This window comes from Zootoca vivipara, chromosome 5 (assembly GCF_965207765.1).
Source record: "Zootoca vivipara chromosome 5, rZooViv2.hap1.1, whole genome shotgun sequence".
In the NCBI taxonomy this organism is placed as follows: domain Eukaryota; kingdom Metazoa; phylum Chordata; class Lepidosauria; order Squamata; family Lacertidae; genus Zootoca; species Zootoca vivipara.
This window is the reverse complement of record NC_142588.1, coordinates 75279466-75306356: the sequence shown is the minus strand read 5'-3', so window position 1 is coordinate 75306356 and position 26891 is coordinate 75279466. Positions and strand designations below refer to the sequence as shown.

General features: G+C 44.9%; 1 protein-coding gene across 3 annotated transcripts in view; it reads right to left on the bottom strand.

Moving 5' to 3' along the window:
• Window positions 1–26891, bottom strand: part of ARHGEF26 (Rho guanine nucleotide exchange factor 26) — a 70946-nt gene that overhangs the window by 27774 nt on the left and 16281 nt on the right. For all 3 annotated transcript variants that reach the window (XM_035134044.3, XM_035134046.3, XM_035134045.3), the window contains exons 5-7: window positions 22859–22915; window positions 18144–18304; window positions 803–955 (exon numbers count right to left, since the gene is read on the bottom strand). In XM_035134044.3, the coding sequence (XP_034989935.1) occupies window positions 803–955; window positions 18144–18304; window positions 22859–22915 (371 nt within the window). The remainder of the gene's footprint in view (window positions 1–802; window positions 956–18143; window positions 18305–22858; window positions 22916–26891) is intronic.

The window sequence follows — 26891 nt, the reverse complement described above, 5'->3', positions numbered from 1 at the left end:
GAGAGAGAGATCTCAAATCTCCAGTAATAACATTAAATGCAGGATTTGAGCAAAATCAAGATCCCTGCAGCTAGTGCAGCCCACCTCCCTCCGCGAGTTCTGCTGAATGAACCAGAACATATTAAGAAACTATGAATTATGAATAATTAATTGCCTAATTCAGACCTTGTCCTTTTAAGTTGCAAACATTTGAATAATGTTAAAAGGGCTATTTCATTTATCAGGGATAGGGAACTTCAGGCCCAGGTGGAAACGAGGTCCTCCAGAATTCTATACAGTGGTACCTTGGTTCTCGAACTTAATCCGTTCAACTCCTGAAACTGCTCGAAATCCAAGGCATGGCTTCCGATTGGCTGCAGGAGCTTCCTGCACTCAAGCGGAAGCCACGTCGGACGCTTGGCTTCTGAAAAACGTTTGCAAACCAGAACACTTACTTCTGGGTTTGTGGTGTTTGGGAGACGATTTGTTCAGCAACTAAGGCGTTTGGGAACCAAGGTTTGACTGTATATGGTCCCTGGGACTCTCCCGAGGCTATACTCTTTACTTGCCCTACCTTTCGGCAGCCTTGAGTGTTTTTGCCTATCTGGAATATGCCGTTGGACTCTTACAATGCTTCTTTACTTGTCTTGGAATTACCCAATACAGTAGTAGAAACATAAAATTTACATTTGTTGCTTTGCCTTTGGCTCTACTCACCACACCCATGTGGCCCCACTGGAAGATTTTACAGAAGGAAATGGGCTCATCAGGATAAAAAGAAGATTGTATACTCATGATATAAATAGCAACTTCAATTACTTACAGTAGTTTCTGGAGTGTTCGCTGCTGGTAGACTTCATTTGTGCAATATTTCACATAAGGGTCAAAGGTTGATGCAGTATGCTTTTCCACAATATCACTGATATCATCTATGAAGATATTATTCTGATGCCTTGCTTCAAGCTCTTTAAAGAACCTAAAATGGAACAGAGCAAAACATAATTTATCACAGTATAATATCTGAAAGGCTAAGAGGTCTTCAAGTGGCTTCATAACCAAACAATTATATGCTGCTGTACTGAGATAATTAGAACATCCTACAGAATCTCATGCCAGAGTCATGACCTGTCTCTTTCTCTGAAAATCATACATATGCTGTTATTGCCAGGAGAAATTGAGAGAGAGAGAGAGAGAGAGAGAGAGAATGGAAGATAAATGAATAACCTACCACAATACAGATTACAAACCAACCTATTTCATTGACTACATTACAAGGAACTGAACCAAAAGGAATCTAGGACTATGAATTCATTTTGAATAAAGGAAAGCTTAAACTGAATGGAGCCCATTCCTTGCTTATTTGTACCATTTGGGATGGGCATGGGAGATTAGCTACCTTGAGTGGCAACAGGAACAAGTAGCTACTCCTGGCAGCTGCCACCCACCCCTTCCCATGCTCCAGATGCTATATTGTTTCTGCGCACTGTCCTCCCCCACCGAAAAAAATGGTACCGTAGTTACCATTTCCCCCCCACAATGTATAGCAAAGATAGCTAATGCAGCAAAGTTGAATTTGAATTACGAAACTAATGAAATTGTAATGAATTTATATCAAAGTTGTAATGAATATGAATGGCACAGTGAAACAGATTGAATTTTTTGCACACCTCTAGTTCAAGCAATATACCCATTGTACTGCTTCTGTGTAAAGATGAAAATATAGAAGGTGCAAAGTATTCATGAACCATATAAACTGAACTGCTAACGCATTCAAGATTTTTATGATAAACAGATCCAAATGGAGATGAAGTCATGTTTTCTATAAAATGTTGCATATTTTCTATGCTATTTTATTCACAGTGAAAATATAAAGTCCTCAAATAATATAAACACCATGCAGAAATTTGAATGTTAAGTGTTCCACTCAAATGTAACTTCACAGCACTTATCTAGAGAACATGATGTGTCTACTTCCTATGTTTCCACTACTGTAAAAAAGAACCATGAAATTTGTTCTCTGTAGCCATGTGGACTTTTTATACATTTATTCCTATTATTTCCTTGAAGATTGCTGTTACTACAAGCCAAGGTTTGGTTTGTGGCTTCACTGGATTCTAATCTCTGAAATATTTGGTTATGTGTTATTTCTTATATTACTTATTGCATGTTGCTATTTGTAGGTTTTTTAAGTAATTGAATTTATATCAATATATAATTCCTGGGCAACTATTTATATGTTACTTAAATAGTGGGAGATCAAGCCACAACTTATGGTGCGTCAAGCCAAATATTAAGCACAAGGAGCTGAACAGTGAGCTGTTTCTGCTGCCCATGACTGCAATAATGATGATGATGATGATGATGATGATGTATAGCCAAGCACCAAATCCACAAGTTGTGTTTAGTGAATTACTGTTGTTTTTGGAAGGAAGGGCCACAGCTCAATGGTAGAACATCTGATTTACATGCAGAAGGTCCCAGGTTCAATCCCTAGCATTTCCTGGTACAGCTGGAAGAAACTCAATCTGAAACCCTGGAGAGCCACTGCCAATCAATTTAGACAACACTGAACTAGATAGTCCTTGGTATAAGGCAGCTCCCTGTATTTAGGATAACCTTTAAAAGAAACTCAGGTGTTATGGGTTCCAGAAGAGTACTGCTGTTTTCAGTTCTACAGTGACTTGCTAATTTCCCAATGGTAGTGGGATGGCCTTACCAGAGCATCCAGAGCAGCTTCAGTAGCAAAGGATCAAAGCTGCCATATGAATGAGAGCAGTTGTTGATGCAGAATTTTTCGTTTCCTAGCTTTTGCCCACAGACTTGCACCCTAACCGCACAGACTCCACTTGCCACCCCAGACAGCAGGCTATTCCAGTGCCACAGGTCTAGGAGTGGGAGACCTGTATATGTATGTTGGTAGATCATACATTTGGTAGATCTAAGCCAGCCATGACCAAACCTGGCCCTCCAGCTGTTTTGGGGCTACAATTCCCATCATCCCTGACCACTGCTCCTGTTAGCTAGGGATGATGGGAGCTGTAGTCCCAAAACAGGTGGAGGGCCAAGTTTGGCCATGCCTGACTAAGCAAACAACCGAAAGTTTTGAACAATCACTTTGGCATATGCTCTATTGGCAAAAAATTGCTTACACTGAAGAAGAAATTGGTTTCATTATTTGACATTTTATGGTCTGAAAACATGTTTGACATTAAAACAATTGTGAATTTATCCTGGCTATAAAATTTATGTAATGTCTTCAGAGGGCAGCAGTTTGTAGGAAGTAGAGATTAAGTCAGGAAAGCACAGGATAAATATTCTTTGCTCTTAAAATAATTTGGTGCATCTAAACATTGGTTAATAGTTCGATAATGTACACAAACCTTTTATCTTTGAAGCTGAAATAAAGCTTCATATATTTCCTCACAGGAATTTGGTTGGGGATAAGACATCGTAATAACACTTATGGGTCCATTCAAAATTGAGTCTAAAGCCCTTTTAACAATGCAAAAGGATTCCTTTAAGTGCTTTCCTCTTATCACTAAGAAGGTTATGAGATTAATTAAAGTTTAAACTAAACAAGTTCATGACAGCATATTCTTTTCCCATCTATCTCCTCATTAAAATAAATAACTGCTCTGCAATAATCTAATCTAACTCATTCTGCTTATTCCCATGATGCTCTATTGACCCATCTAAAATGTATACACGGCTCTTTTGCTCTCACTAGTCAAAGAAAAGTTGAGTTTTAATCAATCTTTCTTGCCCAATGAGAAAGTGAGGTCTCTCTGAAAATGTTTTCTCCTTTAATTAACCAGCTCTTGCTGAAGGGCTGTAGCATGGAGTCAATATATTGCTCTGCAGGTTCTTTTCAATTTAGACCAATGCAGAGGCCTCAGTGTTTTATTGGGTCCAATGGAACTTAAAGCAGAAACGCAACTGTGTCTGAAGCACATTGTTCTGATCTAGCATTTCCTTGCATAAATAAGAAGTGTCTGAAGAAGTGTGCATGCACACGAAAGCTCATACCAAAATAAAAACCTAGTTGGTCTTTAAGGTGCTACTGAAGGAATTTTTTTTTATTTAACTTGCATAAATAAGATCTTGGATGCATGCACAAAACTCCACATTCACAAACTTATCTCTGCAGTATCAAAAACAGGTTCTCCCAACTGCAGTGAAGAGGGCTGTGTCAGCCACTGGACCATGGTACACTGTTTCTAAACAAGAGATGGATTCCAACAACTAATACCATAGTCATTCTACAGCAGCGTTTCTCAACCACTGTTCCGTGGCACACTAGTGTGCCGCGAGACGCTGGCTGGTGTGCCGCGACGTGCGGCGACGAGAAGGGCGATTTGCATTGTCACGTGCCTGGCGGCCGCCAATAGCCAACGCTAACCCGCCAGAAAGCAATATTTCTCCTCCTCTTTCCCAAAGCTCAGTGCAAACGAGCCTGGCGGCCGCCAATACGCAGCACTGACCCACCGGAAAGCAATATTTGGCAAGTGTTTCTTACAGTCATAATTATAATATAGGGTGGCACAGAGTTAAATTTTTTAACTTTTTTAATGGTGGTGTGCCTCGTGATTTTTTTCACGGAACAAGTGCGCCGTGGCCCAAAAAAGGTTGAGAAACACTGTTCTACAGCATATGCACTGGATGAGCCAGCAAAGCTATTATGGGTCTTGTATCTAGCCCTCCTTCTGAAACATTGGAGTCTGCAGGTGCTAATGTATCCTGTTTTCTTTAACCCACCTGGGAAACCCCTGCAGCACTCTTGTTGCATATTGTTCACATGTACTTCTCTGTCTCCAAATAATTATGCAGGAAAGGAGGGAGAAAATGTGCATCTTTATAATCACCCGGGTAAAGTTGATCTGAATTTTACAGAGAGGGAGGGAGTTGTCATTTTTGGCATCTGATACTAGAAGCCTTCCAGACATTTCTGGACACCAGTTCCTATCAGCCCCAGCCAGGAATCATATCAGTCAAATGATTGCTGACCATTGGCCATGCAAGCTGGGGCTGATGGGAACTGGTGTCCAGAAAGATCTGAAGGGTCACAGTATCAGAGTATACATCTGTAGGTCCTTAGGTTTCCCACCCCCATCCCTGGTGATACTGTGTGGCTTCATCTTTAAAAGGTACTGTTGAGAGAAGCTGCTTGTGGGAATTCAGTTCCTAACAAGAAGTTTAGGGCCAACAAAAATAAAAACAAGTGTTTTCAAAAGGGTACATTCATGAGTATAATGCTCTGCAAGAACCAGGTGTCTACTGTTTATGGTTGCCTGTGAGCAGTCATCTGTCATGTGCTAGGGACATGAGTGTCCAAAGCACATGGTGAACTCAGCGATGGGCTTCAGAATGGAAACTTTGGTTCAAAAGAAACTGAAAACAGGTTGGAATTTGTTGCAACTCCATACACTTTATAGCAACTGATTAAAACTGTCAACCCTTCTTCCAAGACCTTTGGTGAACTTTCGTTCTGTTTATAAATTCTCTTTTTCCTTGCTTTCATGTGGCCTCTTATGTTGCAACACTCCACAATACAGTCCACACAGAAAAAGCAGCCTTCTCATTATACACTAACGATGTACAACGCCCAAGTTCTACAAAACAACCACAACTGGCTTCCTTTTTACAAATTCAACTGAAAAACCAAAATTCATAGATCTTTTAATACAGTCTGTATACACAGAAACTTATTTTTGCGCCCAAATATCCATTGCAGGGTCAAAGCGAAAGTGTACATGGGTTTTTTTAAATGAACACTAAAAGTGGCTCAACGAAAGTGTTATTTAAAAACGCACACCTAACCATAAAAAGGTACTAGGTACAGCAGCTACTAAATTCTCCGCCTTAGATAAAGCAGGGATTCAAATTCCTAGGACTCATCTGTACATATTACACAGTAAACGGGATAAAAGCAAGAGGTTTTTCTGAACTTTGTTCCCAGTAACAGAGCAATGGAGGCGGAGTTGGTTTCCATAACAACCTTTTTCACCATGTGACAAAAGCTTTTCTTTTACGACACATGATCATATTGCAATCCTAATCCCTACTGAAAGCACTTTGATAAAACATAATAACCTTTGTCAGTACACCTTTGTACACTCTGAAACGTTTTCAAAGGAAGCACAAAATTACAAGCCAGAAACATCAGTAAACAACTGAAACAACTGCTTTTACTATTTCTCCTCTTAACACATAGCACATCTGGCATGGTGTGTGTGCCCGATTGTGTTTACAATGTGAAATAATTATGTAACTAAAACATCCGTGCAAAAGGATGTTATTATCATTATCTAAATAATTAATAACTCTTTGATTATTTCAGATAATTTTGCAAATAGTCCAGCAACTTGTCATTGAGACTGAACGGTCAGCTAGGTCAGTGTTTCCCAACCAGTGTGCCTCCAGATGTTTTGGGACTACAACTCCCATCATCCCTAGCTAGCAAGACCAGTGGTCAGGAATGATGGGAGTTGTAGTCCCAAAACATCTGGAGGCACACTGGTTGGGAAACACTGAGCTAGGTTAGCATGGTTAGCTTACCAACCACATGGAACATTCACTAGTCTTGCATAATTAAACTACCAACACTAGACTTTAGTTGTTTAAATGGACCTGACAATCTTATTAAGTAGAATTAGGACACTGCAGAAATATAAGCAGAGAAAGCAACGGAGATCTGGGGAGGGAGAGTTCATGATGGATGAACTGCTTTTCAGCCTCTAGTTTTTCTTAATTCCCCTCCTGTTTATCACAATGAGGGTAAAATCATGATGCCACACCAGAGCTGGCAAAGTTTTCTGGCTGGTTTGTCAGGGAAAACCAAGGTTTTCCAGAAGCCATCTGCTCCATTCAAGCCCCACAGTTGCCCTCTCCAGGAAGCCTGGGATTGCTCCCTAAAAGAAATATGAAAAAGATTTGTAACAGTGCTTACTGTCAACAACAGTAAGTATGGAAAGCACATGAAAAGGCTAGAGAGAACTGAAAGGGAGTGCTGAGGAAAAAGCAGGCATTTGAAAGAAGCAATGGGAATTATCAGTTTGTGTTGTTGTTTAGTCATTTCCAACTCTTCGTGACCCCATGGACCATAGCACGCCAGGCACTCCTGTCTTGCACTGCCTCCCGCAGTTTGGTCAAACTCATGTTCGTAGCTTCGAGAACACTGTCCAACCATTATCAGTTTAGACTGAGGCAACTGCAGCCCATGCAGGGTGAAGAAGAATCACTGCAAGCTCAGGAAACTAAGGAGCGGTGATTCTATCACCACATTAGCATGCAGAGTTTAACATGCCAATCATGCCTGTGGAAGCAAACATTTTTGACATACCTTAAGCTACGCCACTGAAGCTTTTCATTTTTAAGGCAGAGTCCAGGAACCTGTTTTCCTCCAGATGTTGCACTACAACCCTGGCTAGTGGCCAAGCTAGCTAGGACTGGTGGAAGTTGGAGTCCAGCAATATTTGGAGGCCCACAGGTTTCAAATACTGTACCCAGTTTAAACTGTATGCTTAGAAGGAGCACAGCATTTTAATTCAGATTCAATTAATTCTGTCACTCTCTTGTCCACCACTGGGCATTGCTTTCTTTACAAGATACCAAAAAATCTTTAGTGGAGGTCAATGAATAAGTGTGTCAAGTTTAATGCTTGAAACCCCAAGCAAACATCCAGCCAACTGCACATAGCTAAATATTAATCTCTCACCAAGCAAGATAGTTTTTGGCCCCTGCACAAGCAAAACCTCAACACATGGATAACTTGTGCAAAAGAAAATATACAAGACAGAATTGTTTTGGACACTTCATTTTTGACATCGCAGGTGTAATTTAATTGAAGTTAAAACTGGAACTGAGCCAAAAGGGGGGAAGCTCGCCGCTTTTGTTTTGCTGGGAGATTATTGTGAAAGAGAATAAAGTGCTTGCCTAAGCAGGAATCATTAAATTCACTCTGAATTGGCTGAAACTACCTGGAAGCAGAAAAATAATAATTTAAAAATATTTAAAGTACTTGCACTGTGTTAAAAAAAGAATAAAAAAGAATTACATATGCCAGAGCAATGAGGGACGGGGCAGTGCAATAGCAAGGTCAGAGCTACGGTAATTGGTTCCACCAATGTCCTTGAACTGCTCTGACCTCAAAATAGCCACTATGCCTTGCTCTCTGACTATTCTGGTACACCGCAGCAATGCTACCAGAAGGAAGTCAGGATCTGCAGTGATGTGTCTCCCTGCTAGCCACTACTGAGCAATCCCACACTCTGATAGCTGCCCTGTGTTCCTCTGGGAGAAAGGGCACTATATAAATTTAATTAATAAATAAGACAGTTATCAATCCTGCACTCCAAACTACAGCTACACTGTTGAAAGAGCAGCCATATCCAATACTCACTAAACCAAAAGGGGGGATACAGGGGGGGAAATCCCCAAACAGCAGATTAATTGAGGAGGGGGGCAGCAAGTGCACATCCAGCATTATCAATAAAGCTCGCATATCAGTGCCTGCGCCTGCAACAATGGCCACAAGCAGCCCACAGCCAGACGAAGACAACAGCCACACAACAATGAGGACATGCCACTGGCACACAAATCCTGCATCACAACACCCAACATACAAAGCACTCCATAAAGCCCCCACTCTGTAAGCTGCAGTGACCTAGCCAGCAGCAAAACCCTGCTATTGCCACTACCCAGGCTAGACTGCAGGGCTGGTGTTAAAGGTAAAGGTAAAGGGGCCCCTGACCATTAGGTCCAGTCGTGACCGACTCTGGGGTTGCGCGCTCATCTCACATTATTGGCCGAGGGAGCCGGCGTACAGCTTCCAGGTCATGTGGCCAGCATGACAAAGCCGCTTCTGGCAAACCAGAGCAGCACATGGAAACGCCGTTTACCTTCCCGCTGTAGCGGTTCCTATTTATCTACTTGCATTTTGACATGCTTTCGTATTGCTAGGTTGGCAGGAGCTGGGACCGAGTGACGGGAGCTCACCCTGTCACAGGGATTCGAACCGCCGACCTTCTGATCAGCAAGCCCTAGGCTCAGTGGTTTAACCCACAGCGCCACCTGAGTCCCTGGTGTTAGCATGTCCTTATGCTGCTCACAAGCAGAGTTTTAGAGCACAACACAGAGGTAAGGAAGAGGAGCCTACACAACACACAGCATCCACAACACCCACGAGCTGAAGGGTCAACACAGAGTCCTTCTTAGGGTAAGGGTTCAAAACCGAACCAGGACCAAAGAAGGGGTTGGTCAAGAAACAAGGAGAGAAAACTGATGCAGAGAGTGGGGCGGCCAGGCAAACTGACCAGGGCCCCCCACCAGGGATCTGCCACATTTTTGTTTGAGCTTATGATTTTATTCTAAGAAGAAACCTGCCCTGGACCCCGTCATCTGCATATTTTGTTAAAAACTGATGGGCTACCTAGAAAAACTTCACAGATCCTAATGACTTGGACAAATAGTATTTCCTTTCAAAGAAGCAAACACCGTCTTTTTGTAGCTAGGTGTAAGGTAGGACAGAGATGAACCGATAAGGCACAATGAGGTAACTGTCCGCTTACGGAAGATGCCAAATGAAATGTTATCCTGTACAAGTTTCCACTAAGAGCAGGTAAACAGTAACTCAACATATTGAGCACTGCAGTCAGTGCCTGAGGGCAAATATTATACTGTAGTTGTTGCAACTAGAGAGCTTGATGTACTTAGACCATATCATATCCTTTTCTGTATTTCACAGAAAAGACTAGCCTTGAAGGTAGTTCCTCACTAGCTAATTTTCGGTACAAGATAGAAGAAGGGGGTCTTTGTAATAATGTAATAATGAGACATTTGGTCTTATATGGCACTGTCACAGTCACAGAGAAAACATAGGATGCTGTGGAATATGGGCTTTGTTTCCAATTTAATGTTTCTATATAGCCCTGCAGCAACAATTTCCACAAGTTAATTATGTAAACCACGTTGAAAAGCTTCCTTTTGTTTGTTTGGAATCTACTGAAAGTGACCACGAGAAAGAAGAGCAAATATTTACGTATTTCTATTCACATTGTTTTAAATTAATATTAAAATCACTTACAGTGCAACTCTTTTACTCACGAGTAAACCCAGTGAAATTAATTAACATGGCTTGGTTAGGCCCATGAATTTCAATAAGTCTGCCTCTGAGTAAAATGTAGTTCAACACCACCCTTTGTTGATTTTACATTTATTTATTTATTTTCACATTACTTTGTGCTGCATAGCCAAACAAATGTCAGAAAGACAGAAATACATCTTAAAAAAAACCCAATTTGGATCACAAAGAAGCAACAACTAATTCCCCAAACTTGTTTTGAAACAAGAGAGTCAACAAGTATAAGCATTTCGCAACTGCGATTTTCTCAAGTTGCTGTAATGCAACTGAATAACTGACAACAGGGGTTTAACTTGGGTGAATCTTGTTCCCACACATCTCTAAATGCTTGGAAACTACTCTTTGCTTGATTCCAAACCAGAAGAGATATGGAGAGATTCCAAACCAGAAATTCCTAAATTAAAGAAATCTGTCAAAGCTTTTAACATTGTTCAGATTTTGCAGGGAATCACCTGCCAATTTTTACAGCAACACATTAGTAATCCATTGTTAAAGGACATGTGCAACATATACACAGCCTTTTTTAAAAAAGGAAAACAATCTCTTAAAATATATTTCAGGGCAATGATATGTATCACAACACAACTTCAAAGATCGATCATTTTTAAAGTGTTGCATTACATTTTAAGAAACAATAAAATCCTTAGCTTAAAAATGCAATTTCACAGGCCTATGTCCCTATTGATTTCAACAGGATTTAGCAGCACATAAAGGCTGGGTCCTAAAAACATGGTATCTACGGATGAGGGGGAAACCATAGGATGCGCTTCAGGTTTGCCTATTGTTTCTGCCAGGGCCAGCCCATTACATCTTTGCACCAGGGAAGAAGACCTACATCAGAAACAAGGGGATTATAAATATCTGCTTCAGGGAAAGGGGGGTAATGAAGATCTACATTGGAAACAGGTGGGGAGTGAAGCTCTACATAGGGAACAAGGGAGGGGAATATCTAATCAACCTTACCCAATGGTTGAAGTGGGAATCAAAGGTGATGGCCTTTGATCAAAGGTGGAAAGGTGCTTGTTCTGAATGATGTTGGACAGGTACAGAGCCCAGGAAACCCCAGAAAGCAGCCCTTGCCATTTCTTCCTTAGGGGTGGGAGGAGACCAGCAGCCCCTGTTTGCCAAGAGGCCACCGTGGATGCTGTGGAGGAAGCAAAGCCAACCTCCAAGGAGAATGTAGCAGCTGTTGCTGCCACTGTGGAAGCAGCAGTAGCAACAGGTGATGAATTCCTTGGAGGCCGGATCTGCTGCCCCTGTGGATCCTCCTGGGTGGGCTGCCCCTTCTGCTGTAGTAACTCCCACTGCTGAAGGAACAAGCTATTACATTTTAAAAGTACTTCAGGATTTTTTACATGCAGGCCCAGCTTTCTGAACACAAAAAATTAGTACGAAATTTATCTATACACAGCAGATTCAGATATCCGAGAATTTTGTACTTCCTTGTCTACCTTTTGCTGTTTGGTTGAGGATCTGTGATCTGTATTTCAGTAACTATGAAGTTTCAGAAGGTTTTCCTAGGGTTGTTTGTTTGCTTTAGGGCAGGCATCCCCAAACTGCGGCCCTCCAGATGTTTTGGCCTACAACTCCCATGATCCCTAGCTAACAGGACCAGTGGTCAGGGATCATGGGAATTGTGAGGGACGAGGGATACAGGGAAGTCCCTCCCATCTTAAGTTCCAGCCCATCCCCAAGCGCGGGAGAGAGTAAGGAGAGCTCTGCCTCCAGCGGAGAGTCAGGAAGTGGTGTCCGAGGCTCAGGCAAGGTTGTGGAGCCCAGGCCGCAGGTGTGACAGGAAGTTGGACGCACAGGGGGGAGGCCAATTCCCCCAACTCCCGAATTGCGACGCAAACGTAGGGGGAAGAGGTTGGGTCTGCCAAAGCTGTGGTGCTGGAAGAAAACGCGCCAATCGCCATTCGGGAGTTCAGACACCTCACCTTAAGGATGCATTTTTACTGCTCTGAACACTGTAAATAATCAGCACTTAATAAAAACCTTAAAAGACCATGCTGGAGTCGTTACTCTAGAGTAGCCATACCAGGCCCTCTGACAGCAACTCCCGAATCTTTTTTTTTTGGCTACTTTGGAGTGCAGCGATGAGCGCTCAAGAGGCTGAGCATTGGAGGCTGGAGGCCGAAGCAGCGAAGCAGGAGCTGCAGAACCTCACAGCGCACGCACAGCAGCAATTGCATGCCGCTCAAGAGGAAGCGCGAGGGGCGCAGGAGGAGCTGAACAAGCTGGTGGACCAGGTGAGGACAAAAGAGGAGACTGAGAAACAGCTAAGGGTGATGGTTTTGGACCTACAGAAAAAGTTGGAAGAGGAGAAAGCCGCTAGAGGTGGGGGGGTGCCCCAGCCGCAGCTAGTCCAAGTGAGAAGGGGACAGAGCCTAGTCACCAAGTTTAGCGGCGACCCTAGGGAGTACCTAGGATTCGAGACAGAAATAAATTATGCGCTGGAATTGCATGCAGCAGAATTCCCAGATGACGCGCACAGAGTCTCCTTTATCATAGAGCATTTGACGGGGGCCGCCCGAGAATGGGTAAGACCGCTCATCGCGCAAAAAAATCCTTGCATGAAGAACGCAAAATTATTTCTAGAAGCTTTAAAAATAATGTACGCTAGTGACAGTGAAATGGAGGCCACTAAAGAGGAGCTTCATAACTTAACACAAGGAAAATCGACAGTTAGGGACTACTGGGCGAGATTCACCATGCTGGTGCACAAACTGGGGTGGGATCTGCAAAGTGAGCCAGTGAAATCAGCCTTCTACATGGGTTTGCACGCAGACGTTAAGGATGAGCTGGCAAGAGGTCCCAAACCGCGAACTATGGATGAGTTAAGCAAAGCGGCGCTAGCGGTGGGGGTGAGACAGGAATCCAGATGGAATGACAAACAAGCGACGCGCGCAGCAAAACCTTGGTTCCCACGCTCCCAGGACAGACCACATCACCAAACCCCACCCCAGGGCCCGCCCCCACACCCGCCCAGGCCAAGCCCAGAGCCGGAACCGATGGAGATCGGAGGAGCGCGCGCGCGGGCTTTTCAAACCCCGGCGGCGCCAAGACGCAAGGAGGGAAGAGGCGGGAATTGCTTTCTCTGCAACTCCCCCCGGCATCGCGTCAGAGACTGCCCTCATCGCAGAGAGTGGCAAGGAAAGGCGGGAACGGTTGTACCTTCCCCAGCTGACGCAGCACCACAGCAGGGAAACGAGACAGCCTGGCTGCAGGAGACAAGGGGGAGCGGCCAGGCACAGTCAGCAGACAACAGCCCCCGCCCGCCCACCCGCACAGAGAGGAGCACAGCCAGCCCACCCCTCCCAGAGCAGGAGTGGTTCTAGAAGTCACGCTCACGCTCCCAAATGGCTATCCCCTGACAGTCCTCGCCTTAATTGACAGTGGTGCCTCAGCCAACTTCTTCTCGAGAAACTTTGCGGAAGAGCACCAGATCCAACTTCTGCAGCTGGATTTTCCCCTGCACGTGGCCACCATTGACGGCAGAGAGCTGCTGGGAGGGGCCATCACGCATCAAACCCCCCCCCATGAGAATGACGGTGGGAAGGCACTCAGAGACACTGGCTTTCAACGTCACAACCATCTCAGACCCCCCCATCGTCTTGGGCATGAGCTGGCTGACGCGCCACGACCCCTCCATAAGTTGGCACCAGAGATGCATCACTTTTGGATCGGACTTTTGTCTGGAACATTGCATGCAGCACCAACCAGGGGAGGGGCCTCCGATAGCCACGGTGGCCACCATGCACGTCAAGGGGGGTGAGGCAATACCCAAGCCGTACTGGGACCTGCAGGAGGTCTTCAGCGAAGCGGAGTCCGACCACCTACCCCCACACAGGCCTTTTGACTGCCAGATCAACCTGGTGCCAGGGGCAACTATACCCCCAGCCAAGCTGTACGCCATGTCAGATCAGGAACTGGAGGATCTGCGCGCTTTCATCGACAAGAACCTCAAGCGGGGGTTCATCAGAGAAAGCAAGGCAGCAGGGGGCAGCCCGGTCTTCTGGGTGGACAAGAAAGACACGCAACAGCGCCGTCTGGTGGTGGATTTTAGACGGCTGAATTCGGTGACAGAGCCAGTGGCTTTCCCCATGCCCAGAGTGGATGATCTCCTGACAGCGGCACGCAGGGGCAAGATCTTCACCAAGCTCGACCTAAGAGGGGCGTACAACTTGATTAGGATCCGGGAGGGTGATGAATGGAAAACCACGATGTTCACGCCTCTGGGCTCTTTTGAATATCTGGTGATGCCCTTCGGGTTGCAAGGGGGCTCAGCATGCTTCCAGGCCTTCATGCACCACGTCCTGGGGTCCCTCCTCTTCAAGAACTGCTTGGTCTTTCTGGATGACATCCTTATCTACTCCAATGACCCAGTGCAGCATGTGAAGGATGTCAGGGAGGTGTTGCAGCGCCTGAAGGACAACCACCTGTATGTGAAGCTGGAGAAGTGCAAGTTTCACACCAAAGAAGTGGACTTCCTAGGCTACAAGCTGTCAGACAAGGGGCTGGCGATGGACAAGGACAAGGTGCAGGCCATCCTGGACTGGCACAGCCCCAGGACGCGCAAAGATGCCCAACGCCTACTAGGCTTCGCGAACTTCTACAGGAAGTTCATCAAGAACTTCTCTCGCGTCACGGCTCCTATCACCGACTGCCTGAGAGGCAAGCAGAAGTTCCGGTGGACACCAGAGGCGCAAGCAGCCTTCGAAAGCCTCAAGAGGGTATTCGCTTCAGACCAGCACCTGTTCCACGTGGTGCAGGATGCGCCCCTACGCCTGGAGACAGATGCTTCGGACAAGGCTCTGGGAGCGATTCTGTTGCAACTGGACGCCAACAGAGAGTGGAGACCCTGTGCCTTCTTCTCCAGGAAGCTGACCCAGCCGGAACGCAACTACACAGTGTTTGACAGGGAACTTCTCGCGATCCACGCTGCGTTCCAGCACTGGCGACACTTCCTGGTGGGCGCCAAGCACCCCATCCAGGTGTGCACAGACCACAAGAACCTGGAGTTCTGGAGAACTGCCAGGGTGCTCAACCAGCGGCAGATACGGTGGGCAGAGTTCTTCTCGAACTTCAACTTCTCCATCCACTACATCCCGGGAGAGCAGAATGTCAGGGCGGATGCCCTCTCCCGCAAGCCAGAGTACATGGAGGAGGAGTTGCCACCGGCACCCAGGCATATTTTCCCCCCATCAGCATGGTCCTGCGGAGCAGCAGTGGTGAGCGAGGCAGAACTCACAGCACTGACAGCAGCTGATGAATTTGCCACCCGCATCTTCAGAGAACTGAGAGGGGGGGGAGCAGGCCAAAGACTTTGAGGAAAGGAGGGGTTTGCTTTTTTACAAGGGAGCCCTGTACCTGCCAACCAAACAGCTGAGAGGTAAGGCCCTCAAGCAGATGCACGACAACCCAACGGCGGGTCATTTTGGAAGGGACAAAACCACTCACCTAGTCATGAGACACTTCTGGTGGCCAGGGGTGCGGGAGGATGTTCGGGATTATGTAAGGGGATGTGACACCTGCCAGCGAGCAAAGGTGGTCAGAGCGCCACCAGCAGGTTTGCTGGAGCCCTTAGCCACACCGCACAGGCCGTGGGAAGTAGTGTCCATGGACTTCATCACAGACCTGCCGTCGTCCAGGGGCAAGACCGCAGTGTTGGTGGTGGTGGACCTCATGTCCAAAATGTGCCATTTTATCCCGTGTGCCAGGGCGGTCTCGGCAGAAGAGACGGCCAAACTGTTTGTTGACCACGTATTCAGACTGCATGGATTGCCTTTAAGGGTTATTTCGGATCGTGGCCGCCAATTTGTTTCCAGGTTCTGGCGGCGGCTCATGAACCTCCTGCAGGTGGAGGTCAGCTTGTCGACGGCGAGGCACCCGCAGACCAATGGACAGGCGGAGAGGGTCAACGCCATTCTGCAGCAGTACCTGAGATGTTACGTCAGCCAGAGGCAAACGGACTGGGTGGATCGCCTGCCACTGGCAGAATTTGCCTACAACAATGCGGTGCACGTCTCCACAGGGGTGTCGCCCTTTAAGGCCAACTACGGGCGCGACCTCAGATCTTTCCCGGAGAGGGAGGGGGAGGAGGAGGAAGAGGGCCCACAGGCAGAGGATTGGGCAGAGGACCTGGAGACGGTGCACCAGCAGCTCCGAGAACACTTGGAGAGGGCCAAGGAAGCGTACAAGAAGGGGGCAGATCGCCACAGGCGACCGGGAGAGGTCATTAGGGTGGGGGACAAGGTTTGGTTATCCTCGGAAGGTCTTCCCACCAGGGGGCGATGCAAGAAGTTAGCACCCAGGAGGCTGGGCCCCTTCACGGTCACGCAACAGGTCAACCCGGTAGCCTTCAGGCTAGCACTGCCGGAGGACATGAGAGTGCACCCAGTGTTTCATAGATCGCTGCTGTCGCCGTACAGGGAAAGTACCAGGTTCAGGGACAGCGATCAGCCTCCAGAGGGAGGGGGGGAGACGGGAGACGCCCGACAGCTCAATGAGGCAACTGAGATTTTAGACTCAAGGAGAGGGGTGAGAGGACTGGAGTACCTGATAGCATGGGAGGACACTCCGCCGTCCCACAATGAGTGGATACCGGCCACAGAAGTACCTGAGGAATTTTTAGTGGAAGAGTTCCACGCCCTGTTCCCCCACAGGCCCAAGCCCTGGCACATGGAAAGGGAGGGAGAGGGGCAGGAGGAAGGGATAGCAGGCAGCAGCTCTCCATGGAGATGGGAAGCGGAATTTGAGGACACGGAAGAAGAGGTGTGGGTTTCACCGAGGTCAACGACGTCAGAGGCAGGAGAGGACTGGCAGAACATTTTTACTCCCACCAGCTCTGACGCCACTGACTTCTTGGGATTCCCGTCTTCTCAGGGGGAAGGAGAAAGATCGCAGGATTGGGGGGAGATTTTTACACCCACAGGCTCGGATGCCACAGACTTCTTGGGGTTTCACTTGTCCCCAGCAAGCGGAGAGCCACTAGGAAGGGGGGGAGAGGAGCCTGGGAGGGGGATGGATGTGAGGGACGAGGGATACAGGGAAGTCCCTCCCATCTTAAGTTCCAGCCCATCCCCAAGCGCGGGAGAGAGTAAGGAGAGCTCTGCCTCCAGCGGAGAGTCAGGAAGTGGTGTCCGAGGCTCAGGCAAGGTTGTGGAGCCCAGGCCGCAGGTGGGACAGGAAGTTGGACGCACAGGGGGGAGGCCAATTCCCCCAACTCCCGAATTGCGACGCAAACGTAGGGGGAAGAGGTTGGGTCTGCCAAAGCTGTGGTGCTGGAAGAAAACGCGCCAATCGCCATTCGGGAGTTCAGACACCTCACCTTAAGGATGCATTTTTACTGCTCTGAACACTGTAAATAATCAGCACTTAATAAAAACCTTAAAAGACCATGCTGGAGTCGTTACTCTAGAGTAGCCATACCAGGCCCTCTGACAGGAATTGTAGTCCAAAACATCTGGAGGGCCGAAGTTTGGAGATGCCTGCTTTAGGGGGTCAAAATTCAGTGGTCAGGAATGCATTAGAAATTTCCCCACAGTAATCAGTGGATATTGCAAACTCATTATCTGAACGCTCATCTAATGAATGATTTCCAGAAACGCATTGCGAATTTTGTCATATTTTATTCTTCCTTAGATGAACTAAATGCACTAAGAAACAATTAGCAATGGTAACTGCCAACAGGGAGATTCAGACACACTGTAATAACACAAGATGGATTCAAAAGGCATCACAGGCTAGCTCCGCCTCCAAAGCATGCAGTGGTCATGACCGCCCCCTCCCCACAATCCAAACATTCAGATGGCATTTGAAAAGGCTCTACATGCATAGAGCCCATTCACACATTGGCCAAATAGTGCTGACAGGGAAGCTCCTCATGGAACCCTGCATCCCCTCACACATTCTTTCAAAGCATGGGTGTAGGAGGATATCTGAACTCCCCTTAACAACATTAAAGTGTATAAAAGTTCCTGGGCATAAACAGAACAAAGGGGGAGGACCTCTGCTTAAAACTTACTTCTTGCTTGCTTCGCAGACATCCGCAATATTGGAAAAAAGGTGATGGTTTTCTGTTTTGGTCATTGTAGTGCCCAGTTCTTTGGAGTTCTTAAACATCCGGATCAGGATTTCCAGACTGAGCAAGTATGAATGTTCTGAAGATATAACTTCAAATATAGCCTGCATGTGGGAAGGGGGAGGAGACACACACACACACAGGTCACTTCTTTTAGCTTTAGGAGGCGAAAATCCAGGATCAAAACCCTCCTGAAGCAATGAAGTTCACGGGGTGGCCATGAGCAGGATTTCATGACCTGGATGAGATATATTAACTATCTCGCTTGAATGAACCATGATTTATGGGACTGAGAACTTAGCATAGTGCCTGCGTGATCAGATCCTGATTTCATAGTTTGTTGGCAGTTATTAAAATATATTTCCCCCAGTCTGGATATAATGGAAATTGGGTGAACAAACTTCAAGAATTTTGCATTGAGGCATATGCAAGAAGGGAGGATTGTGTGTAGCCACAATGCTTGTATTTGGTCCAATAAATAAACCATGGTCAGATATCAGATCAAGATCTTTGCACCTGAATTGGACCCTCACAAAGAACCTAACCCTCACAAAGAACAAAACTGGCAATAATGTTAAAGTAACTGTTATACGCAAAGTGCTTGAGAAATCAGTATTAGCAAATAGCACCAACTACAAATGTTTGCAGAAATTAAAAAGCTGTCATTTATAAAATATATGTTTGCTCTTTGTAGCCCAAGCAAAAGGAAGGGATCGTGGTTTTTATTAGGAAACCTTGTATAAGCAAATGCCCCAATTAATGAAAAAAGAAACCCTGCATAGTTGAAGATTCAGCTCCTTGAAAGCAGTGGAAACTGAGAAGCAGCTTTGCCAGATACTTTTGCAAAAGGTCAGCTGGCTGAAAAGGAGATGGGCTGGTCTCCAGAATGCACACACAGGCCTCCCACACAAGCCTTCCCAACCCATTTCTTCTCTTCACTCTGGCAAATCCTACACAGCACTGCCTATCAGCCTCTTCCCCCAGCTTCTTTCCTTCAGGTAGCTGAATGCCTAAAACAGAGTACCTGTACCTGAGAAGGAGGCTTGATTAAAGTATTATTTGACTATCTGTATACCACCACCAGTGTGTGATGATACACTGGCGGTATGCACTAGTGTACAGGACAGGCCCCCGGCCCCAAAGAGCTTACAATCTGAAATCTGACATGGGAAAACAACACAGGGTGGGTAGGGAGCTGCAGGGGCAGGAGAACATGAAATTATTTCTGTTACACATACTTAAAAGCTGGTTGCAGGTTTATTAATTAGCACGTCCCCATTAATGTAAAATATTATCTGGTGCTTCTATATCCACCGGTTAGAAATTCTAATGATTAAGCAGTATATAAATACCTTAAATAAATGAAATGCATGTGTTGTTGTTGTTTGCAATGGGAGGACATTTTGACGTATCAGTTGGGATCATGATGTGGCTTCTATTTAGTTTTTACGAATCCCTCAAGTTATGACTAGGAAAACACAGTGATACATATTCCATCTATAACTTAACTGGAGGGAATGGAAGAAGCCACAGTGCTATCACTCAGGCTTCCCACTAATCATCTTGTCCCCAAATTTATGCTGCACTCACAGGCAATTTGTTGCTTTGGCTGCAATCATAAAGAAAGGGCTTGCCTAAAGAGAGCAGCAGAGTTCTGTAACTAATTTGCTGTGATTTGTGTGTGTGTTTGTGTGTGTTTCAAAGAAAGGACACCAGAGCCCTCGTCTTCAATGCTATTTAAGAATTCTTTGTTCCCAGTTCCATCACAGCCCTCATTGATTCCTTTCAAGCTAAGAAATTCAAGGCAAGGCACAGCAGTTTGTTGAAAGTGAAAATGAGATATGGGTTGGACACTTATACATTCTAGCAAAGCATACAATGAAAAGAAGTTGTTGATTACCCCGATTTCAGAATACTTCAAAACGATCATCCCAAAACACCAAAACAAGGAACGTTTAAGCTCATGCATAATCTAGTGACACTAATCTGAGATGATGATAATGCATTTGCCAATTACTATTTCTTACTCAAGACAAGTGACAGTCCCCATGAGTGACAGTGTGAAATGTAGTTATCGTTCATTTGCACGGCATCAATACAAACAGATGTGTGAAGCTTGATAGCTTATGCATGCTTTGTGGAGCTCTTTAGAGACCAAATATATACAAATGCTTTGTATGTGGCCCTGCTGGAGAAGCAGATGCATTCAAGGATAGAACGTGATAATGGTTTAATGGGGTAGATAGATATGTATTCCATCTCCATCCTCTTTAGTTCAGCCTATTTATTTCTCCTTGGCTTTGTACATTATTTAGCATGTTGCATTAATAAACTGCAACAACACACATCACCCAACACAACCCATTATGTGTGTAATTTTTTATTTAAAAAAAGCCAAACACCTCACTTAATAACTTCCGCCTCTGCCCCCTTTAATAACTGCTTTTAAAAATATTATCTGAAGAAGTGTGAATGCACACAAAAGCTCATACCTATGACAAACATAGTTGGTCTCTAAGGTGCTACTGGAAGGAATTTTTTTATTTTTTGTTTCGACTACGCCAGACCAACACGGCTACCTACCTGTAACTACTGCTTTTAAAAAGACATTTATTTAACTATGCCTGCAGCTTAAACAAACCACTCACCTAAGTGAAATGGCACCAAAGTCCTGACTATCACCAATGTATCCTTTTCCCCCTCTTTGGGAAATTCAACTTTCCTGATTTATGGAGACAGAATGGGTTCATTTCTCACTGGCACATTCTGTCCTCGGGGGGGGGGGGGCTCAAGGGGGGCAGCGTTCATCCCAGCATCTCTTCTTGCCAATGGGAGGAATAGTCCTCTTGCCCTCAGAATAATGTAGGCTAAGTGGCTAAGGGAACAGCACAAGATACAAACCAGGACAGGGAGGGTTAAAACCAGTGGACTGCAGGTGTAGCGATGGCAGATGTAGCACGACAGGCTAGCTTTGGAGGCAGAGTGCAGCTGGCAGTGGAGGACCGGCACTTCCCAGATGAGCATGAAAGGGCAGCTAATGTTGGCATGAGATGCTACCTTAACAATGGAAATGGACTGGACAGAAACCGTGATTTTCTTTGCTGCTCTGAGCCCTGAAGGCACGAGAGGTAAACTACCAATGCAGTTGCTTGTTACCACATTGTATTTGGAACTGACAACAGCAAGTCCCATGACCGCAAAGAGGAAAGGTTTCCAGGCCCACATCTGTCCCAGTTTCCTTCAGCTGCCAAATTGCTCATAACCACCATTCATCAGAAAGTCTTCCAAGCCCTCTGAATCTCAAGTTGATTTTCCTGCCCGTTTTTTAAAAATCCTACTACACATTCTACAGGCCCCTGGGTCCCTACAAGTATGTCTGTGAGCTTCTTTTACCCTGATCTGTAGCGAATAATCATAATCATAATAATTTATTATTTATACCCCACCCATCTGGATGGGTTTCCCCAACCACTCTGGGTGACTCCCAACAGAACATTAAAACAGAATAAAACTTCAAACATTAAAAACTACCCTAAACAGGGCTGCCTTCAGATGTCTTCTAAAAGTCAGATAGTTGTTAATTTCCTTGACATCTGATGGGAGGGCGTTCCACAGGGCGGGCGCCACTACCGAGAAAGCCCTCTGCCTGGTTCCCTGTAACCTCACTTCTCACAGTGAGGGAACCGCCAGAAGGCCCTTGGCGCTGGGCCTCAGTGTCCGGACTGAATGATGGGTGTGGAGACGCTCCTTCAGGTATAACTGAAGAGAACTGCCCTATCCTCTGGCTGTTGCCTAGCAAGTGTTGACGGTGCAACCAAAAGCAGATTTATTTACTTACTTCCCAGTACACACGTAGACTGGACTTAATTTTCAGAAGGCTCTTCAGGTCCTTGCTTGTGATCTTTCCCTGAACAGGAAGTGCTGATCTGAGGTTCAGCCCTTTTCAGGTGACAGATCAAACTGCTAACAACTAGAGGAGATTATCCACATTTATCAAGGGGTACAGCAGTAGCCTCTAATGGACTGATGAGGAGGAGAAAACAGGAAGCTTTTAAGAGTCATTCATCCTGTTCTGCTTTGAAGACATAGGGTAGGATGAAGAGGTCCTATGTGTGGAATTCTGCACACAGAACATTCCCGTTCGTGGGAATAGGGGTGATGATTTCCCCCTAATCCCCTGCAGCCCACAGAATTTTGCACAGGAGGGTTGAAGGGTCATCTGGGACAGTGTGAAAATCATCTCCCCAATTTTTTTCTACGGGCAGCAACGTATGCTGGGGCACCACTCCTGCAAATGGAAGGAGCTCTTCCTTTCACAAGCATAGCTCAGAAAGCAACTAGAGAACTGAACAGACAGAGAACTGAAGAGACTGCTTATTTCAGATATTCACAACATTTGCATACTATTATTATTATTTATTGCATTTATAGATATATCACCCACTTACATTCTATGCAAGCTGCAAAACCCCAGGTAGTCTGTATCAAAAGTTACGATTTCTACTATAATCTAGTTCACAGAAATGGAACAGAAAAGGGAAAAAAAACAGAAAAGCGTACAACAACATTTTTAAAAAGTTTTCCTCCAGAAAGCAAGCATGAAAGGAGGGCAAGCTTATGAAGTAATGAATAAACTGTGGCTATAATAATGAAGGTACCTCTTGCCTTTTCCTTTCTTCTTGGCTGATGGTCTGGTATAGCCCATTCTTCTTCACCTGAAATAAATGATTAACCATTTACATATATTTTTGCAATACACATGTTTCTCCTCTATTGTTTTTCATTGACTGAAATTTTCATTTGGTTGGGCCGAAATTTCATTTGGATGGACCCCATTTAAAACAAGGCATGAGCCCATTTCCCAGACATAGGAACCACCAAGCCATAGAACCTTGTCAGGTTTTAGACTCAGCTTATTGGCACCCACCTAGACCAACTCCAGGCCCTGGTTCAGCACCTGAACAGCACCACCCAATTCAATGGAGACATACAACTAAGTGTCATCAGCATATTGCTGACAAAACACAATGCCATGATAATAGCACTCAGTGGTTAAACTGCATGCAAAATAGAATTTAACCTTGCACGATCCCACAGCACAGTCACCATGAGGCTGAGGAAAAGTCTTCCAATGCTATTCTCTGAACCCCGTCCTGCAAAAGTAGGAGCATAACCACTGTAGAAGACAACACCCCTATACTATCAGTCAGCATCATTCAAAGATAAAGTTAAATAGGTTCATTTCAGTAACTTCTCATTCTTCGGTATAGAGCTTTATGACCTACTGTCTTATGAAGGCTCCTTCAATGAAGGAAAGATGTAAAAGAAAATGAAATCAAACAAAACAAACAGGAAACGGTCTGTTTCAATATTAAGAATAAAGAATTTATGAAGGTAGCTGCAGCACTCAAGAGTGGAAATATTCCTGCACACATTTTAAATAAAAGGACACATTCTACTCATGTAAAAATATGAGTAGAAAGAAGAGAAAGAAGTTAGTGCTTGCCTCCAAAATACGGTCCAGAATGTCCCTCCTTTTCCCCCTATTACATCCTGCGATAAAATGGGAGAATATTTGCTTTACTTTAGAACATTTTGGCATTAACACTGTGCTTAGCTGTGTGCCAACGGAGGTATTCAGCCAGTGAACCTTTTGCTTTTCTATCCAGGATGAAAAACTGAATAAGTACCTGTAGTTCCAAAACAATCTCAAAATACAAGTTTGGCCTGAAAGTACAGGCACATGTTCAAAATGTCAGGTTAATTAATCAACAATTTGAGACATTAAACTGTGCTTACAAAATGAAAGTTTTAGATTTAACAAATCATTGTCTGGTGCAAATGTCTACTTTGTTTGTGTAGTCCTACGCTTTTATACATACAGTGGTGCCTCGCAAGACGAAATTAATTCATTCCGCAAGTTGCTTCGTCTTGTGATAATTTTGTCTTGCGAAGCGCGGTTTGCTGCGGCAAAAAAAAAAAAACAGGGAAAAAACTTCGTCTTGCGAGTCACCAAAAACATTGCAAAATGCTTTCGTCTTGCGAGTTTTTCATTGCACAAGGCATTCGTCTTGCAAGGTACCACTGTATATAGAAGCAGCACTTCACAGTAGGTTTACCTAGATTATTGGTGAAAGCATGCCCATTTTACAGCCATTGAAGGAAATATCTGTATAGTTGTGATTTTCTTCAAACAGTTTTATCTGAGCAGTGATGTGTGATAGTGATTTGCACACACCCCACTCTCCAGCTGGTTTCCTTCCAGTTGGGGCTTGTTTCCTGTGTGCAAGCCTGGCCAGAGACACTCACAAGCATGCACAACAAGTATCCATGTGTACATCAAAACATACAATAGAACTTTTTTTAAAAAAGGTATTTTCAGATCTATGAATAAAAAGCAACACCTGAGAGATGGGGGACATGTCCAACTTCCATCAGCCCAAGCCAGCATGGCCAATTTCCAGGGATCATGGGAGTTGCGGTCCACTAACACCTGCATGACTTTTTGTTGAGTCAGGAGGAAGCGGAGGTTTCAACAGATGTTAAGATATGGACCCATCCAAAAGATTCCAAGTTCAGAAGGACAACAGTGTTTTTCTTGACCTTTAAATCTTTAATACAGTGGTACCTCGGTTTATGAACTTAATCCATTCCGGAAGTCCGTTCTTAAACAGAGGCGCACTTTCCCTAATGAGGCCTCCCTTCCACCATTCGGCTTCCGTTCTTAGATCGAGGTAAAGTTCGCAAACTACTTCCAGTTCTGCGGAGTTCGTAAACAGGGCTGTTCTTAAACTGAGGTACCACTGCAACTGGAGACCTGAACACCTCAAGCAGCACCGCTATCTACCTCAATGACCCTGCTGCTTGACCATCCTCCAAATTAAAATGTACAAAAGGGGCAGCGTAAGCTCCCAGGCAGAACCAACCAGGAGTTTGTGGCTTTGCACCTGCACAGCCCTGACCTTGTTGCAGCCTCATCCTTTCTGGTAAGCAGCAGGACCATTGCTGCCAGGAAGCTATTGCTGTACCTCTGACTCCACCAAGTGACCCATTCCTAGCCTGGGGGGGGGGGCTCTTGGGCCAAAAGGCAGCATAGAAAGAAACTTGGAAATGCAAGTTTAAAAGTACCGGGTATTCAGCTAACTTCTACTCAGAGCCAATCCAATAGAATAAATGATCATGAGTAACCTAGGTACATTAATTTCAACAACTCTACAGGCACGTGTTCAATATGTGCGTGACTGTGTATACGTGCATCACACCAAATCCTGAAGTCACCTGGAAATGTCAGAAGGATGTCACTGAAACATCACTCAAAGGGCGGAACGGAGCCGGGGTATTTGCCAGCTTTTTCAGTGGGTTTCAATTATATACAATTTCACCCATGCACACGGTGCCTTGGGACATAACCCACAGACTCTGAGTGTTAGTTGAATACAATCCACTGAAAATGAGTGGGAGCTTACACGGTTATTTTTTATGAAAAGAACTGAGTTTGCCAGTGATATTACAACACACGTTTACTCAAAATTAAGTTCCACTGAGTCCACTGGTGCTCCTAGGAAATTCAGTATAGAATTACAGTCCATTTACAGGAATGCAGTACACATTTTAGTTCTGTTTATAATCCAGCCCAGTTGGTTCCTTTCAACTTAATACTGTGGAGTGTATTTTCACTTCCACATTTCCAGTGTAAGTATCACACACAGTTCTCTCTAGCTCAACTGGTCGAATGAAGCTATTAACGTTCAGCATCATTTAAAAACATTCCAATATAATTTCCCCTTCACTTCCCATATAGACTTACATCTCATGTAATCTCTCTCATACACAAGTTACCCTCCATTTATTGCATACTGTGGATGGCGCATAGTAGCATTTATTAGTTCTCCAGTTATAGCCACAGAACTGTAAACAAAGAAGGCTTTAAAAGGGGGGGTGGGGAGGGAATGCTTTAACTGTATCATGTCTCAGAGGCCTCGGAATTGTTTTCAAAAGACTTTCTGTTCCCATCCAATGCTGCTTTTTCCATCAAGTCAATTAGGTTGAGAGAAGTAGAGAGAAGCAAACAGCTAGATTAAACATACTGCATGAAAACTGCAGCACAGTGGTAAAACATGCAAAGAGGTTCGAGTCTAAGTGGTCAGCCTCCACCCATACAACCCTATCCATACTTCAAGATTGGTTCTGATATTTTTGAGATCCTTATGTGAGATCAATTAAGATCAGGGAGCCCAAGGGAAATGTCCATTTTCTGTAGCGGCACCACACCTCTAGAGTGCTAGACATGTGCACTGTATTTACACAGGCTTTGGTGCCTTTATTTTTGTAGCTGTACCACATTGTATTTTAACTGGGAGCGCGCGCACACACACACACACACACACATACCACACACTTAAAGGCAGCACTAAAATATTTTAAATGAAGACATGTCTGCTCATGACTAAGGTGAGGTCCTAATTTCAATAGATTTCCCTCCTCCATACACAGGCCTCATGCTGCACATCTTGTTCCTATTAAGCCCCTTGATTTTTGGGAGGGAGGTGTGTTAATTATGCTACTGCAGTAGAGAACGGACTAGAAAAATCTTTTCCAGAAGCAGAAGTCCATTTGTTCTTAGGATCCCAATAAAAAAAAATATTTATTTATATTTACATTTCACACATGCACACGAATGATTTGCATATC